This window comes from Streptopelia decaocto (assembly GCF_964273445.1).
Source record: "Streptopelia decaocto genome assembly, chromosome: 7".
Taxonomy (NCBI): Eukaryota; Metazoa; Chordata; class Aves; order Columbiformes; family Columbidae; genus Streptopelia; species Streptopelia decaocto.
The window spans coordinates 66,547,035-66,565,285 of NC_138661.1; the positions used below are offsets into that span (position 1 = coordinate 66,547,035).

Here is an 18,251-nt window from a genome sequence, read left to right on the forward strand (position 1 = left end):
AATATTGTGCAGTGTAGTCAGAGATGTAGCTTAGACCAAGTTCTGAAGGGTTCTCAAAATAATCTGCATCCATGTGTATATCACAGCTGTCAGTGCAGCAGATGTGACATCGTGGTTTAACCCCATGTGGCAACCGGGACCACGCAGCCACTCACTCACTCTCTGATCCTCCAAGTGGGATTGGAGGGACACCCGGAAAGGGAGAAAAAAACTCGTGAGTTGAGATGAGAACAGTTTAATAGCACAGCAAAGGAAAAGAATAGTAATAGACTATAGAGTATGGGAAGCCAAAAAAATTCCTTGACTACCAGGCAATAACCAAAACATCAATGTGTTACAATGTTCTTATACTAAATCCAAAACACAGCTATTAGAAAGGAAATGAGCTCTATCCCAGTCAAAACCAGGACAGTGACGCTGTATATAAGCTGGTCTTACTGGGTGTATGCTGTTTGGAGCTCGTTCTTAAAGTAGACTATTGTAGAACTTGACTTAACAGCAGCTTTTCACTTGTAATTAATATAAAGCAAATATCAAATTAAATTCACATGCATGATGCAAACATGCATATTGATACTTAGAGATTACCAGATGCTTTGTAATCAACAATATTTTGTTGATGATTTTTGATACTGAAAAGAGTGAAGGAAAAAAATGTACCCAGCAACTATTGCAGCTGTTCACAATTACAAGAATTAGCTGCTTGCTTTGGTCCATGTGATCTTTTCAGCTGTCTGGGTTTTGCTTTGGTTCTTCTGTGCTAACTGAAATATCACTAATCAGTATAATTTTATTTTTTAATGGTGTATTTTGAAAATAATCCATGAGAAGTATGAGAAGTATTCGGTTTGAGCAGGGAAGGAAGCTGCAATTTCATATTGAGGAGGGAAGCTCATGATTTGAGTTTTATGAAGACCACAACCTCACTACCACACTTCATATAGATGAAACCTTTTTTGGTTGGAGAAATGTGAAAGGATTTGTTATTTTCCCTTATGTCTTCTGCTTCTACACATCAGCCAAGAATGATGAATTTTGCAAATCATCTAATGTATATGTGTATGTTTCTTACTTGGCTGTGTTACAAATGGATATTTTTTAAAAAAGGCAAATACAGTTCATGTTCCTTGTTTTTCAAGGAAAGTAGGGCCTTACCTTTGGCTTAGATGTTCTTAACAAGAATGTATCATAATTTTCTCACAGGAGTGTAAATGTCTCAGCTGTTTGTGGGTTTTTTCCCATTATCTGAATCTCTGTAATTTTTCAGTACTGCAAGGTGGGTTAAGGACTTTGGATTCCTTTAGTGCAAATCCGAATGTTCGATTTAAGAAAACAGCAACTAATAAAGATATCTGCAGAAGGGAACGTTATGCTCAGTATAGCATTTTGATTTTGGCTCTGATTCAATAATGCATTAATTCTCAAACCTTTATCTCTTGAGCCGTTTTGAGTTGCCAGATTACTCTTCTTCCCGATTCTTCCAGCCTGCCAGTTTTTGTTAGAAACTGGCTAAAACCAAACTTCAAGATAGTGTGTCGTGCATGTGAGCATATATATGCATATGCTTCAACATATTTACCTGAGAAACTAGAGGCCCTAAAGATGTACACGTGTCTTTTCAATATTTTGGCCAATAAAAATAAAAATTTGACTTAACATTGTTGCAGTTCCATTCAGGGGTGTTGTGTTACACTCAGGAACTAGGAATGTGGGAATTTGTTTCTTGGAAGTACGTATTTTGTTCTATGATGATGGTTTACTTCTGTGTTTTTTGTTTTTAAAGGATGCGGTGTCAAAATACCAGGAAGTGACAAATAATCTGGAATTTGCTAAAGAACTGCAGAGGAGTTTCATGGCTCTGAGCCAAGACGTAAGTAAAGAGCAAGTGGTGCAATGTGGGCTCTCAGCTGCCATACCAAACACTTGGGCTTTGAACTCTCTCACTAATCTTAGATGTAGTAGTTGCCTGTATTTACAGAAATGAAATGCTTGTGATTTCTAGTGTGTTTTCCTGGTTTCTTTTACTCTGTGTACTGGTTTGCATCAGGTTTTCTGAAGTCTATTTCTAAAATTTTTCTGATGGACTACATAAAAATAATGGAATTTTCTGACAGAGTGTAACTGCTGAAAGCAGTGCGATTGCGGAAGAGGCTTGTCATGCAATATCGCAGAAAGCTGCTTACTACAACCAGTAACATTTTCTTAAAAGAAAACAGATTTCACAGGCCTCCACTCTTTGGCAAGTGGCAGAGGGTTTTCATTTTTTTATATTACCATAGGATATCAAATCTCAGCAACTGACAGCATTTCAGTTCCCTTTTCAGGATTCTTGCTGTCTTGTTAATTGCAAATACAATCTAAAACTACAGTGTGGGACATGAGTTTTTGTGTTGTCCATTCAATTGTAGCATCCGCGATGGTCAAACTGAGCATGTTATACATGTGTTCCCATTGCCTTTAGTGTCTTTGGACCACGTGTCCAAGAATTTGCTTAAATCCTTTTTATGAACCTGCTGATACTGTCTTATCTCCCCAGCCTTTCATGGCAAAACATTCCTTGAGTTCCCTCCCATGGTGTGTAAGAAACAAGAGTACTTTCATTTGTCTGTTTAAAGCTGATCTCGTAGTTTCGGTGAATGCCCGACACTGTCATGGAACATGATGAATAACTGCTGTGTTCGTGTTACCTGCTGGCCTTTGTGGCCTTTATGGAAAAAGTGGGTCACCCTTACTCTTTCAAATTGGAGAACCCAGGACTTGGGCTCCACTAATGGGCCAACTGCTCAGTCCAGTTAATTGATTGAGTTGCCCTTCTCTGTACGTTTTAATTGCTCCAAGTCCTCCTTGAGTTATAAATAGTCACAATGCTTGTTTAAAAGGTACTGAATTTTGTACATTTTTGCCACTTTCATCTAGATCAAACCCATTTAGTGCTTACAGAATAATTCCTAAAGGAAGCAGATACTAGCAAGCTGGGTTGATTTCAAATAACACATTTGTCACTGAAGCTTTAGACATGGTAACTGCAGTTACTTGACTGAACTGCTTCTAAGTCATGCAAATGAGTACAGACTTCAAGTAGGAATATGGTCGAGATCCTATATGATCCAAGGTTTATGGCATTGATTTTAAAGTTTATTTTAATTTGCAGGCTTTGTACTCTCCTTAGAAGATACTCCTTATGTTTCACGGGTTATTCTGTAATGTTAGATTGATAAGTGGCAGTTCAACATCTGGCTCTACTTAGCAAGAAAAGACATTCCTAATCTATTTTTTTCCCCTGCATCTACTACAGAATCCAAGTTTAAGCAATTTAAATTTTATTTAATTTTAAATAGATCCAGAAAACAATAAAGAAGACAGCTCGCAGGGAGCAGCTGATGCGAGAAGAAGCTGAGCAGAAGCGTTTAAAGACTGTACTAGAGCTACAGTTTATTTTGGACAAGTTGGGTGATGATGAAGTGCGCAATGACTTAAAACAAGGATCAAATGGAGTGCCAGTACTGACAGAGGAGGAGCTGACAATGCTGGATGAGTTTTACAAGCTAGTTTACCCTGAAAGAGACATGAACATGAGGTAGGCCTCCAGTTAACTACTTTATGATTGGCAGTCAGTTAACAATATGTTTGTACTGTGGTAATTTAAAGACTTGGTAAGAAATTAACTCTTATTATTTTCTTTAAGGTTGAATGAGCAGTATGAGCAAGCATCTGTTCACCTGTGGGACTTACTGGAAGGGAAGGAGAAACCAGTTTGTGGAACAACCTGTAAGTATAGTCTCTGTATTTAGAGGTAGCGCACTGAATTTGTGCTTGAACTAAAATACAGTGTCTGATATAAGAGAACTTTGGCAGTTAATTATTTTTCTACTTTTTTTTTTTCTACTTTTTTCAGACCTTAGCTGGACTGTTAACAGAATAACTTACTGAAATGTGAACTGACTGTGTGGTGTCTTTTTTTTTTTTTAATTGATGCAGCATTAGTATTTCAGCTTAGCCCGTTCCTGCTATTTCGTCAGTATTCTGCTGCTGTCGATGCTTAGTAGCAATTGTTTTCTGGAAACGTGTGCACGGACAAGGAGCTTTGTCAGTAATATGACCTAATATATAAACTGACATGGCCTTATTTAGTGTGATGTTCTGCACCCCCTTGTTTCCTGTAGAAAGCATCGTGCTTTTGCCCTATTTTGATTGATTAACTCTGTAAATTGGGGGTGAACTTGGCAACGTTGGGTTAATGTTAGAACTTGGTGATCTTAAAGGTCTTTTCCAACCTAAATGATTTTATGATTCTATGATTGAGGAATGAGACACAGGAGATTGTAGGATACTGTGGCCTTAATGCTAATAAGACTTTCCTTGTTTGTGGCAGAACTTCAAATTGTTTATGTTGTTGAAATGAGATTTTGTGAGGAGCTACCAGGTTAGGATTTTCTTTAGTATTTGTTTTGCAAGAACTCAAGTCTGAAGTGGTTGTGATGTTAGATCTTTGTGAGAACCCAAAGACAAGTACACATACTTTTTTGAAGAGACGGAGGAAGGAGAAGGTACAGGGATGGTTTACAGGAGAGAGCTGGTGTATGTTCCTTGGAGACCTGGTTATTCTCTTACTGGAGGAAGTTGGGCTGGGTAATTGTATCTGAATCTTGTGATGAGCTCTTGGTGATGCTGTGAATCTTCCATTTTGAGTCTGGTTTGGGGTTTTTTTGGCCTAGATGGTCAGTGATGCTGCCTTGCCAGTGTGGCTGATTTGTTTTGGTTTAAGACACCCCAGCATTCATCTGAGGCAGGGAGTGCATGTTTCGCTTCCAAAGACTCTTCTGAGCCACTTCACCTCAGGGGAAGTACCTTCATGAAGGTGATACCTGTGTAAATGTGTTTGTACTGAGAGTTGTTTTGTATGAAATAGACTTAGAGCAAGGTTCTTTATTTAGGAAATTACAAATAAATCAGTAGTTACAGTTGAAACTTCACTGAGTTCTAAACTGAAATCTAAGCAACCAGCGATTTTTGAAATAGCAGGAATAAAAGTATGGTAATTCAATTAATAAAGTTCACCTCACTTGGAAGTGTTTCACAAATATTTTGAAGGGTATTATATACACTCTTAAGATTCTCCTTGCCCTTCCGATTTTTCTGGTTTATTAATATAACCTGGTAGAACAGAAGTAATTATGTAACAGTAGTGTACCTGAACTAGGTTGGGGCACCAAGATCTTCCAAGCAAAAGGATAATAAAATGCATGTGGGACCTTCAGGAAGGAAGGAAAAGATAATTATGATTGAGTTACTGTTAATCTGTAACTTCTTCCTTTTTCCTAGATAAAGCGCTAAAGGAGATTGTTGAACGCATTCTTCAAACTAGTTACTTCGATAGCACCCATAATCATCAGAATGGATTGTGTGAGGAAGAGGAGGCAGCGCCCGCACCTGCAGTAGAAGACACTGTAGCAGAAGCTGGTAAGAACATGAAGATCCCCCATGACCAGCATATTTGTTTGTCTTGTACTGTAAAAATGATCTTTCCTTTTTTGTTTTTCCTATGGAACTTCTCATTATGATTTAGAAACAAAATTTAAGACCTAATCAAAATCCTACCCCCTTGCAGATGTTTGACAAGGCAACTCCTTCCTTAACCTGTAGCAAACTTATAATGTTAGGTAGTAACGTCACTCAGGGGTAAACGTGTGTCCGTTCCTTCTTAGACCTAGCTGGACTCCTTGTGTACTAATAGTTTGTAACGCTTCTTTAAAGTCAATGTTTTTGATAAATGTTGACTGCAGAAACACTTCACACTTACTCAAAATTCCACTTTTATAAGGGGAGGTTTTTTCATCTAACTTTGTATCTTCTAGGTCTGTAACAGAGGTGGTTTTCGTTGTTTGTTTTTTATGTAAATGCTATATTTTTTTCTTGCAGAGCCTGATCCAGCAGAGGAATTTACTGAGCCAACTGAAGTTGAATCAACGGAGGTATTATTCACTGGAAAGACTGTCATTTTGTATAGCTTTAATGCCACTTACTTTTACTTTCATACCCTTTCTTATTTTTATTTTAGTATGTAAACAGACAATTCATGGCAGAGACTCAGTTCAGCAGTAGTGAGAAGGAACAGGTAGATGAGTGGACAGTTGAAACGGTTGAGGTAAGATCTTGTGTACTGCAGGTAAAATCGCAATCCCTGTTTCCGCTGACTCACAATTCCTGATAGGTTTTAGTATTGCACCCCTTCTCCCCCATTAAATATATCAAAATACATATATTTAAGTAGGCTTGGACTCACTACTCATTCTTCAATTATGTATTTAGTTCAGCAGTACCTCAAATAAAAGCTACACAGTCTGGCTGAGTTTGCAGGGAACTTGCTTTGTTCAGTAGTGGCTTGCTTGGGAAAACGGGACTTAAAAGTCTTAAGCTTAAAAAGACTTTTTTAAGACTTTTTTTTTTAAGAGAACTTTGCAAGTGTGGAACTGAAGTATATCTGCACGGCTGCCGACAGCACAGCATAGCGTTGTGTTTCATTGAGCAGTTCCATGGAGAGGGAGCTGAAATCCGTAACTCAACTAATACCTACTCCGGATTGCAAATGCACACAACTTGATGTTAAAATACGCTTGTCTGCTCACCTCTGCTTTCAAGAACTGTAGCTCTTCAAGTATTTAACTTGTTACTCCTTTGCAGTTGAGTGGTGTTCACTTGTGACTTTGTGGTGCATTGCTGTTAGGATCCATTTCCAGCTTAATAGTTCAGACTCTAGACTTAATTACATGCAAAACCCCATTTTATTATACTAGAATTTGTGGTTTTCACGTATTGGAAAGGACAAGTCACATGGAGTCATTCAAATATTTGGTATGTTGCGACTTAGCTGGTATCCATCTGTTAGGAACAAGTGTGAGCAGTGTTATTTAAGTGGAGACTTAATTTTTGATTCACTTGGGCCTTCTCTAACAGCAAGTTAGAGATGGTCAGTTTTTTAGACTCTCTTCCTTGGTGTCTTCAGGCTCTTGTAAGTGTAGGAGCAGACTTAAGTGTTCATAATTTCTTAAGGTGGTGAAAAAGAGAGGAGCCATTTTGATATGAGTATCTAATACGCCAAATTTTAAATTCAGTCTGGCTGAAGTTCCTATCTCAGGTTGCTGAAGACCATCTAGAGATTTAATAATACTTAGGGTGGGAGTGAGGCTTCTATAACTAGACAACTTTGCCATGTATGTGAATGATTTTGGTAGTATCTTGTCATGGTATTCAAGTCCCTTAAAAAAACCTTAAAGTACCTTTGCTATTAAATGTGATTTAAGAAATCCTTTCAAAAAAACAACAAACCCTCCAAAAACATACATTAAAGTTATGCTTTATTGGGATATTCTTAAAAGACACAGTGTTTTAAAGTTAATGCTTGATTGGCTTCGATCTCTCTTGAAATACACCGGGATTCCATCTGATTATACCAAGTGTCCAGAGTAGTTCAGAGGTTCAGTTCTCTGCATGAAGACATGAGACGCCAGGAAATATTGTTGTAATTAAAGCCTGTTGTGATTCTCTCTGCTCTCAAACTATGAGGCTGCGTTTTGCAGAGTTGAAAACTCAGAGGCTTCCTCATGGGAATAATAGTAATATGGAGAAACTGTACTAGTATGGTAGAAGAATTCAGGTTGCATTTTTGTATCAGACTGGTGTCAAACTCCTAATTTTCTACACGTCTTCACTAGTTGGCTGAATCTGGATTATATCAGCTTTGTTTTTGTAGAACAGTACAAAGACTGTATACTTCAGTTCTCCTTTGCGTCCCGATTTCTTGCAAATGAGAAATGTAGAAAAGTTTGGAGTTGAAGACTGTTTGATAATTAAGACTCTTATTTTCTCAGATTTAACACAAAAAAAGAGGAAATTCAGAATAACTGTCTTTGAAGTGACTCTTGCAAGCACCAAAACGCCATTCCTCATGGGAATGCAACCCAGTTGTCCTTAGGGAAGATGACGATACACCTTGTGTAGAGCCCTTGTGCTCTCCAGCTCAAGGTAGTTGTGGTGTTAGTATAGTAGGAGCTGTGAATGACAGCTGTCAGTTTTGGAAGCTGATAGTATTTACACAGAAGATCTCCATAATTGTTTATGAAGAGGAAGACTATCCCAAACTTGTCTCTTTTTCAGTAACCCTCAAGTAGAAGTGATACATTTAAGGTTTCTGTGCTGTGCTACGTTTATAGTTGAAGTGACAGTGTTTTATAATGACATTATGAGCCTTCCGTAAGTTTTAAACCAAAGGATTTGCTTGTGGATTCTCAAAGTGTATTTGCATTTGGATTGTATGATGATTTAATTTGGTGACAATGGCCTTTATTGGTAATAGCAGTGGGGGTTTTGTTGTGGTTTCGGTTTTGAGGAGAGAGTCTCGTGATGGTGGCGGGAGGGGAGGGTGTTTGATTTTTAACTGCTTCCTTTGGAAGCAGTTCCTGGAGTAAGTACCTGAATCTGCTTATATCCAAAGCTGTCTCTTGGATTATGGAACTTTGTATGTATGAGGCAGGGTGTCAGAAGGTGAGCGTGCAATTGGAATCAATTCTGCAGAGAGGTTCACCTCTTCTAAAAGAAAAGTTTCAACTTGCTGCTGTCCCCACAAAATGAATGGAGATGTATGGTTGGGTAATAATTTGCTTTTTGAATAGTGAGCTTTGTATTTGAGTAGTCTGGACCTTTTTCATGCACCAGACTGTTGGAAAGCTGTTGACTTTAGCCTGTCCATTGGCAACTTCATATGCAAAACTTCAAACTTTTTCAGTAGGTTCTTCCCACTATGATTATAATAGCACCAAGTACCTGGTAGTGACAGTAAGACTCAAGGGATAGGCCCTAACCAATTCATTTTGACGTTAAAAAAAAAGGTTTGAAGAAGACAATGTAAAATATTAAGCACTGTCTGAAATTAGTACTGTACTATTTGTGAAAAAGGGAAATGTTTGATAGAATTTTGTCCCAGTTGCCTGTTGATTATTCCATCAACTTGCATTTTCTTGAAGATACTGAATTTTTATGAATAACTTGAACTTTGTAAGTTGCGTGATAGTACTCAAATAATTAAGAACACTTTTGGTAACAATTATGTAGTAGGTGCGTAGCTGCTTGTTTTACATACAAGTTTCACCTAGTCAGCTGGCTTGCTTTTTATCTTTCCTTTTAAAGCTTTGTGATGTGTGAGAGGTCTGCATATGTGCTCTAAATAACATTTTCAAAAAGGTGCTTTTTTCTACTCATAGAGCTTAGTTCTTATTTTGGAAACAGTCTGAAATCTGGAGTCTGAGGACTGTATAATACAGCAGAGCAATTGTGTTTGATTTCCAGTGTGGATATACTTCATGGGAATTGTCAAATTCCTTCTGTTTGGATGGCTGATAGTGGAGATTTGGATCTGAAGGGACTCTTGAAAAGGAATGTATGTTGTGGTCGGTTTTTGGTTTTGTTTAGAGATTTTTATTTGTTTTCTACTGCAGACAGCTAGGGATATGGTCAAGGAAAGAGTCATTTGGGTCCGTGAGGCGATTGCATGTGTGGAATGTCACCTACAAACACTATATGTGAGCAAGGAGTAGGAAGATGCTGTACGTTTCTTTGAGAAGTTTAAAAAAATGTACAGGCTTTGAGGATGGATGGGGAGAGTTCACGTTCAGAGTTCAGACCTGTAGTTATAGAATTTGTCTGAAATAGGACTGTTTGGCATCTTGTCACAACTGCTGTACAAGAGTCTGTTCCACAGCTCTAATCAGAAACCAGATATTTTATATAATTATTTTGAGCTTTCTGGTGCATGTATGCTCATTTATATCCTGTGCACCTCTAAGTTGAAGGCTTGCCTGTTTGTTTGGAAGATTATTAATAATTGAAAGCTTATGGGAATAGAGAAGTGATAGATAAGTTATTGACAATGATCATCCTTTTAAAGAACCGTTGTTGCCATAAATGCAAATTGCAAAGGGCACTTCTCTGTTGTGGGAGTTGCCTAAAGAGCAAAACTGGGAATGCAAAAATGCAGCTTTGTGCAGCTCGACTGTCCTTGTAACGGTCTGTTTTCAAACTACTTGATGCTGGATGTTATTAGATGCTCATGTTGAAGCTTTCCTAGTTGCTCTGCTCTCTTTGAGGTGGTATTTGAAAGTGTGTTGCTGTTTGTTGTACCTTTATTTCCATGCTCCATATTGGAATATGTCCAGTGAATCAGTGCTGCTGGAGTGTCCCTGCAGTGCTGTCTTGCAGTCTTCCCATCGTGCAAACCTGCCTGCTGTTCTTCGAGACCATGAATCAGCCCGTTAGGATAACACCTGAGAACTCAGGTCTAGACGTGGCTGCGAAAATGTCAATTTTTGAAATCTTAAGAAAGACCTGTAAATTCTGACACTACTTACATTTACCAAAAAGGGATGAGAAAAAAATTGTTTTCCATGTGTGCACATTTCTGAAACTTGCTTTTCCCTTTCTTCAGATTTCCAAATGTTGATAAATTGCTGTCTCAAATCCTGTAAAAAAAAAACAAACCCTTGTAATATTGAACAAAATTTTTGTTAGCACTGTTCTTAATGAGGAGTAGACTAGATGGAAAGAAAATAGAGCACGGTCTGAGCTTTCTCATCCTGTGGAGTGCTCAGATCATTAGTTGGCCACCAATATTGGCATGACTATAGAAGGATGTAGTATTTTTCTTCAAGAATGCTACAGTAATTACGTCTGTAATGAATTAAGCAATAGCCATAAATGTCAGGATTGACTGAGTCACTTCTGTGCGGTGTTATCTTAAGCTGAAATTTCAGTCGGTTGCTTGTTTCTTGCTAGGTTGTAAATTCGCTGCAGCAACAGACACAAGCGACGTCTCCTCCCGTTCCCGAAGCTCACACGCTCGGTGCCGTGGCTCAAGCGGATCCTCTGGTGAGGAGGCAGCGAGTACAGGACCTCATGGCGCAGATGCAGGGCCCCTATAACTTCATGCAGGTATGTGAACCCACCGCAGTGCTGTGAAGACAGAACCAAAGAAACAGAATAGTGCTTTCTGGCCGTTAGTCGTGATTTTATTAGAGAGTCTGTTGTAGCTTATTTGAAAAGTAAAATGGTCTTGCAAATTGTCTAGTGCTGTCTTGTCCAAAGCCCACAAACTGTGTTACTGTCAAACTGCAATTAGGATGTTATTGAGCTTTTCAGTCCTTGGTTGTACTAAATCTACAGAGAAGGCAGAACAGTGTGCATCACTGGGAGCTGTAGTGTATTCTGCTGAAGTGAGGTCAGCCATAAAATATCCCTTCTAGAAGCTGGTTCTGAATTTTGTGCTATGAAAAACATCTACAATGCATGAAGAGAATACTTTTTGGGTTGCTTCTTGAAGGCTCTTTTTTAACCTCTAAAGTCAGAGCAACTAGAAATGCGTTGGAAGATAATGGAATATAGAAAAAACCTCTTCTCAACAAAGAAAGGTAGACACCTTGGTAACAAATGAGGCATACACTTGTGTTCCTTTATTTGTTTCTTCTTACAAAGTGCTGATTTAGGGTAAAAAATAGATCACTGCCTGTTCTGCGTGGCCATTGAAATCTCCTTCCAATTATCGTTTTATCAGATAAGCTGCAATCTGTATACAGGGACTGGATTTTTGTTGTGATAAATGTTTGGGAAATTTTATTCTCTTAATTGATGTAAAATATATTGTAGACCCAACAGCTGTGGACTAAGCTTCAGTTGCAACTTGATCATTTCTGTATTCTGAATGTTAATATTTTTAAAGTACAGTAAATTAGACTTGATTTTATTTTTTATATTTTTTTTTCCCCAGGACTCTATGCTGGAGTTTGAGAACCAAACGCTTGATCCTGCCATTGTATCTGCACAGCCCATGAATCCAGCACAGAACTTGGACATGCCACAAATGGTTTGTCCTCCAGGTTTGTAATAGTAAATCCTAAACATAAATATTGGGGGAGCCTGCAAGTTGTCTCTTAGAAATGCTTCAGTTACTGCTACGTAAAAAAGGGCCTGTCTCAAGTAATAATACAATACTATTCAAGTGTGTTTATCTCAGAAATGTGATTGTACTTTTGAAGCATACTGTTTGTAGGCTTGAGATTCTCACTTGCTTCTAGATTTTGCTTGGAAGCATGAAACATTTTAAATCTTTTAAATGCACAAAATGTGGTTCTGCTGAGCCTTTTGGAAATGGCTGGGTTATTTTGGACAACTGGAATAAAACGTACTTTGCATGGAAATAGTGATCTTTTGAGTATAGTGTTGCCATGCTAAAGGCATGATCATCTTTACGATGATGAGCTCTCAAATAACTGAATTAGTTAAGATGGTAGTGAAATTCTGTAAAAGCTTTGATTGCGCTATGTAATAAGTGAAATTACTTTACTTCAGTTCATGCTGAGTCAAGACTTGCCCAGCCTAATCAAGTTCCTGTGCAACCAGAAGCTACACAGGTAACATGTTTAGTAAATTGTATTTTGGATTTTAAATTGATTTTTTTAGTCGTGATGTTATAATAGGATTTAATTTCTAACTATATGAGAAACTCAAAAAGCTGAAGTTCTGATTTTTGGGAAATAGGTTATCTCGGTTATCTCTTCAGCACATTTGCTAAAAGCATTATTATATACAGTTTTCATGCTACGCAGACATTGCATGTTTTGTGGAGTCTCACCAGGCATTGGCCTGTTTGGAAAACTGGTGGGTTCAAGGCTGAAGTACAAGTTTATTGGGGAAACTGCACTTCTAATTAGGCCACTTAAGCTGAAGGGCACAAGCACAGAAGCAGTTGTGGTTTGCGCTGCCCATTCTAGTGGCCCAGTGTGGACTTCTCAGCAGTTAACAGTTCTTGCAATCTCTGGAGTTCACCTCAGCCTTCAAATTTGGTGTGTCAGTGTAATTTTTGGTGCACAAACAGACTTGTGTATGCCTGTGTGTTAGGCTGCTGTCGCTTATAATCTGTATTCCCTGTGACAGTGGGGAATTTTAAGTGTTTTCCTTTTTTCTCCATAATGAAAAAAAATGGAATTCTGCTCTAATATAGCAGTTTAACTTGGTGTTTCTCTGTGCGTGTAATAATTTCACGTCAATATTTGCATAGTAGCATTCTCTTCCCTATTAAACTATGTGTAGAAATATAATGAAATTTAGATAGAAGCAAGTTGTCATTGCAACAGAAATGCCCAAATCAAAATTACTCAGTTAAAGGGCAGTCTGTGTCTGTTCTAATGGTGTCATACTACAAATAGATTTAATGGATTAACTAAATAGTTTGTAGTGTTGTTTTTGACTTGTTCTATTAAGCGTCGGTCCCAGTTGCTTGGATAATATTTTAATACTGGAGTTGCAGAGCAGTTGGGATGAGTTTGAATTCTGCTTTCACTTGAGCTTTCCTGAAATTTCTGTTTAAGTAGAATCTCTTAAACTTGCTTCTGCAACTTATAAATGATGTGTTCACCTTTTCACTTAAGATATGTCAGGTTCTTACTCAATTGGTCAGTGATTAAAGAACGTCCGGATTTTGTATTAAGCATGTGTGGCATTTCTGAAGGACTCTGATGGTCTCAAGTAATCAATCTGATCCCTGTGTGTGTTTAGAATTTATGTCAAGATGAGGTGGTTAAACTTCTACTTTTTAACAAGTAGTTAAGTTTTAATAGTTGTAAAGATTTGCTGGAATACATACCATTCATTCCAGAGTTCTCTGATACTTTTTTTTTTTATAAAACTGTGTGTGAGTATCAGCTGACTTTTGGGGGCTTTGGGGTTTATTTTATCAGGTTCCCTTGGTTTCTTCTACAAGTGAGGGATATACAGCCTCCCAACCCATGTACCAGCCTTCTCACACAACAGAGCAACGGCCGCAGAAAGAATCAATTGACCAGATTCAGGCAAGTTGGATTTCACAGGGGTGGGAAAGACTCTGCAAGTGTGAACAGATGTTACTCTGTGTTTCTTTGTAAATAAAGTTCTGTAATTTTTAATTATGGGGGCGCTTCGGTTCTGTTTAACTTCAAAACTTTGAGCCTGTGACCAGTAAGTCCCTTGTAATAAGACTTTTAACTTACTGGATTGTCTGATTAGGTAGAAGTAACATGCCAACATCAGCATTTGAGAATGGGTGGTGTTGGTTTAAGAAATGCGATTTATTTTTTTACATTAACTAGAGGTTAGCTCAGGAACTTGTTCATTTCCCTTTGTAGTTTTTTCTAGTTGTGTTTCAAATTAAATAGATTGGTTTTTCCTCTCCCATTGTTCTGTTGTGAATGAGGCTTTTCAGCTGAAGTAGAAAACACTTGTTGAGGTGAACCTGAGGTGTTGCCACTTTTTTTGGCTTTAAAGGGAAGTTTTCAAGTTGAATCTTTTGTGTTATTAAAAAGCTGCTAAAATGTTGTTTATTTTAATTATTAGGCTTCAATGTCACTGAATGCAGACCAGACCCCTTCATCATCATCACTTCCCACTGCGTCCCAGCCGCAGGTGTTCCAGGCTGGATCCAGCAAACCTTTGCATAGCAGCGGAATCAATGTTAATGCAGCTCCATTCCAATCCATGCAAACAGTAAGTAGTAAATTAATACCGAATCCCTTTGTTTTGGTAGTCATTCCTTTCATTGTTGGAATCAGTCGTGTAATTAATTACATAAAATGGTGTCTGGTTATTCACGTTTCTCAGACTTGCATACTTTTACAATTCCTCATCACATCATGTAAAAATGAATTGGAGCAGAGAGTTTCATTTCTGCCGTTACAGGTTTTCAACATGAATGCACCTGTTCCTCCTGTTAATGAGCCAGAAACCCTTAAGCAGCAAAATCAGTACCAGGCCAGTTACAACCAGAGCTTCTCCAATCAGCCTCACCAAGTAGAACAATCAGATCTTCAGCAAGATCAGCTCCAGACAGGTAAGCTTTTTTTAGCAAAAACTAAAATGGCAACAGTTTCAGTAGAGCAGATGATCAGGCTCTGAATTCCTACTAGTATCGGGCTAAATTTCACAGCTGTTTTATACAGAATTCCTCTTTTGTTGTGCTTCCTGAGCCTATAGCTCTTGGATTGCTTTTCAAATCCACTTCATTCCTGACGATTCTGTGACGATGCAGTGCCATACTTTACTGCAAAGATGCAGGTGGTCTCGAGTTGTCTGTTCTGCTCTTGCCTTTTCATGCACACATCCTGGAGAAAGAAAGAATCCTCCAGTCTCTACAGGCCAAATGGCAGCTCTCTTAAAACGTTCCCATCAATCTCACCATTGTCAGCACAACTATACCTAACAATTTAGCGAAAGCGAGGATTTCTTAGTGGTTCTCTGCCAGTTCAGAGGGGCGGAAGTTACAGAAGTGGGTTAACTTACTCTTACTGTTTTTTTCCAGTGTGGTGTTGATTTTTAAAGTGTTTGGAATACCACAGGAAGTGTGTACGTGCATTAGGAATACTTGTTGCTGAACTTGCATTATAGACTCCTTGAGACTGACTTAAATAAACTCTTCACCGTTTCTGGGTGGTTCTAATATTGTGGGACATCTGAGTAGTAAACTTGAAACTTAATTCTACAGATAATTTTTCTTTGAATGGCTGAGCATTTATTGATGCATTCAATGATATTTCAAAGCTTTGAATGTTGAGTTTGAAGAGTATATGTGGGAACGTAAAAAAACGCAGACTTTTTATACTTCATTTTTTCTCCCCGCTTCCAATATAGTGGTTGGTACTTACCATGGTTCCCCGGACCAGCCTCACCAAGTGGCGGGGAACCACCAGCAACCTCCCCAGCAGAATACTGGATTTCCACGCAACAGTCAGCCTTACTACAACAGCCGAGGAGTGTCTCGTGGTGGATCCCGCGGGGCTCGTGGCTTAATGAATGGTTACAGGGGACCGGCAAATGGATTTAGGGGTAAAGAGCTTTATTCAACTCAATCATTTGACTTTTATTTACATCTTGCTGGGAACACTGTGTCAAGTGTTAAACTGACCTACTGTAGTAGTATCTCTGTTAAGATACTTAAGCTCATAGTGATTCCATTTGCTTTAGCTAACTTAAGCAACTTACGTGCTCGGTGTTTGGTTAGGCTTCCTAGTAGGATGTTAAAAAAATAAAGCTTTTTTTCCTGTTCTGTGCTGAAGGCTTAGTTTGATTAGGCATCTACTGCAAGTAGAAATATCCAACAGAATTTTGCAAACATCATCTGAGGGAATTAACAGGAGTGGAGGAATGACATTGTAGTTCTGGATAAATGAGAGAACTGTTAGGATTTCTGGAGATTATTATATGTGGGTGTTAATGTTATGAAGACGTGTTTGTTAGAATGAGGGAGAGAGACCGTTTCCTTTTGAGGTATTCTGGCATTAGACTGAAGGATACGGCAACGTGTTTTTTGCCATGTTCTTTTCCTCTCGTGTGGCTGGAGAGTAGAGGAGAAACCTGTATAATAAAAATACAACTGATAGCAGTAGGGAATGCAGTGGTCACTTTTTGCCTGCTTAAAATGGATGTGGATGCAAGTGTTAGGTCATCATTCTTGTTTCTTGTAATAGTATTAGCACTGGTGTTGCAAACATTTGCTGGATTTGCAGGTCAATAGTACGTAAAAGGGTGTTTTTTTCCCCTCAGGCAAAGGTAAAATACTGCTACTGTTTTTCTTTATATGGTAGCATAATGTAATACATTATTGTTTCCAAATGAAAGACTTGTCCCCTGTTCCCTAGGAGGATACGATGGCTACCGTCCTTCCTTTTCCAACACTCCAAACAGCGGTTACACGCAGCCCCAGTTTAATGCTCCTCGGGATTATTCAAACTACCAGCGGGTAAGTTACTGTATGTTGTGACATTCTAGAAGTAGAAGCAAAAAGTACCTGTAGTGGAAGTGCTCAAACAAATCCGTTAGTGAAGACTTTTCTAAGGACTTTTTTTATTGCTAATGAAGACAAAAGTTTCTGGTACTAAACAGATATTTAAAACCAGCAGAGTGTTAAATGGCTGGTGGGAAATGTGTTCTATTTGGCCAGTTGATCTCTGTAGGAATTAGTGTAGTAACTAGAGCAAAGTTGAGTGAATTAGAAAGAGCTCTTAAATTATTTTCACAGATTTGTAAGAAAGTAACTTAAAGAAGAATGTAAATCTGTTGAAATTAATGTTTCAAACTTCTTTGGGATTGCCCTGAAATTTATGTAGTTTTGTTCAGAAGGAGGTATGTTGTTTGCTCAAAGCTTAGACTGACTGGAGAGTGTTTAACTCTGCTTATCCCCAGAAAAATATTTATGAGCAAATGAGATGACGGATTCTGATCCTGCCCTTAAATCGTCACTTCATTCATTTGTTGATGGGTCCTTTAGCAAATTAACCTGTTTGACCTCTGTGTGGTTTGAAAAATTTGAACACTAAATAGGTCATCTTAAATTTCTTATTTATATTGAACAATGTATCCTGTAAATGGAGAGAGAACTTGTTGTCGTATGTTTTATTATACCTGCTAGGTACTAGCAGGACTAAGAATTTATTTTTCTAATATTAATTTACACAAATAAAATGCTGTATGTTGAAGTCAGAGCTGTTTTGCCCAGTGCACATTGTTTTCAAAGCCCATTGTTGTATTGACACTTAACAGCTTCCTGAAAGAGTAACAAAATGCCTACGTTTTATGTTGTAACCTTTTTCATTTCTTTGCTTCAGGATGGATATCAACAGAATTTCAAACGTGGCTCTGGACAAAGTGGACCCCGGGGAGCTCCTAGAGGTAATTCCCAATAGTGAATAATTGATTAGGGCTGAGTGGAAGTTTTTGATTCAGCTTCTGGAGTTTTGGATTTAAAAGCAACCTTACTCCTTACTCAGCAGGTCGCAATTGAAAAATAAACTTACTTTCCTCCGACCTCATGCTTGACCCTGTTTTAGAGCAGGGGTTGGACTTGCAGGACGTCCTGAGGTTCTGTGGTCCTTTGAACACGCGGTGGAAGTTTAATTGGGTGTCAAATGAGGAATTCTATGAAAACAAGTTACAGTTGCTTTTGACCCTTTAAATGTAGAACTATATAATTGCCTTTTATTAATGAAAGCCTTGAGAAAGAGATTTTGTGTGTGCGAAATTTATCATGGCTTAAGATAGTCTAGTAGTTTGCAAGTAGGACTTGCTTATAAAGCAGACGTCACAAAATTGTACATTACACTAAAAGTTGTCCTTCTGCAGCTGTTGTGGAGGTCGGTTCTGTTCTAAGGATCCAAAACTTTCCTCCACTTTGATCTGGTCTT

At 38.3% G+C, this 18,251-nt stretch overlaps 1 protein-coding gene across 2 annotated transcripts in view; it reads left to right on the forward strand.

The window, feature by feature from the left end:
* CAPRIN1 (cell cycle associated protein 1) overlaps positions 1-18,251 on the forward strand; it is a 29,453-nt gene that overhangs the window by 10,009 nt on the left and 1,193 nt on the right. The window contains exons 4-18 of one of the 2 annotated variants that reach the window (XM_082058991.1): positions 1,784-1,870; positions 3,339-3,577; positions 3,686-3,768; positions 5,323-5,460; positions 5,920-5,972; positions 6,059-6,145; positions 10,825-10,980; positions 11,813-11,921; positions 12,394-12,455; positions 13,782-13,892; positions 14,413-14,562; positions 14,755-14,905; positions 15,703-15,897; positions 16,710-16,810; positions 17,676-17,739. In XM_082058991.1, coding sequence (XP_081915117.1) covers positions 1,784-1,870; positions 3,339-3,577; positions 3,686-3,768; positions 5,323-5,460; positions 5,920-5,972; positions 6,059-6,145; positions 10,825-10,980; positions 11,813-11,921; positions 12,394-12,455; positions 13,782-13,892; positions 14,413-14,562; positions 14,755-14,905; positions 15,703-15,897; positions 16,710-16,810; positions 17,676-17,739 — 1,786 coding nt within the window. The remainder of the gene's footprint in view (positions 1-1,783; positions 1,871-3,338; positions 3,578-3,685; positions 3,769-5,322; positions 5,461-5,919; positions 5,973-6,058; positions 6,146-10,824; positions 10,981-11,812; positions 11,922-12,393; positions 12,456-13,781; positions 13,893-14,412; positions 14,563-14,754; positions 14,906-15,702; positions 15,898-16,709; positions 16,811-17,675; positions 17,740-18,251) is intronic. The other variant, XM_082058992.1, reaches the window with a different exon arrangement.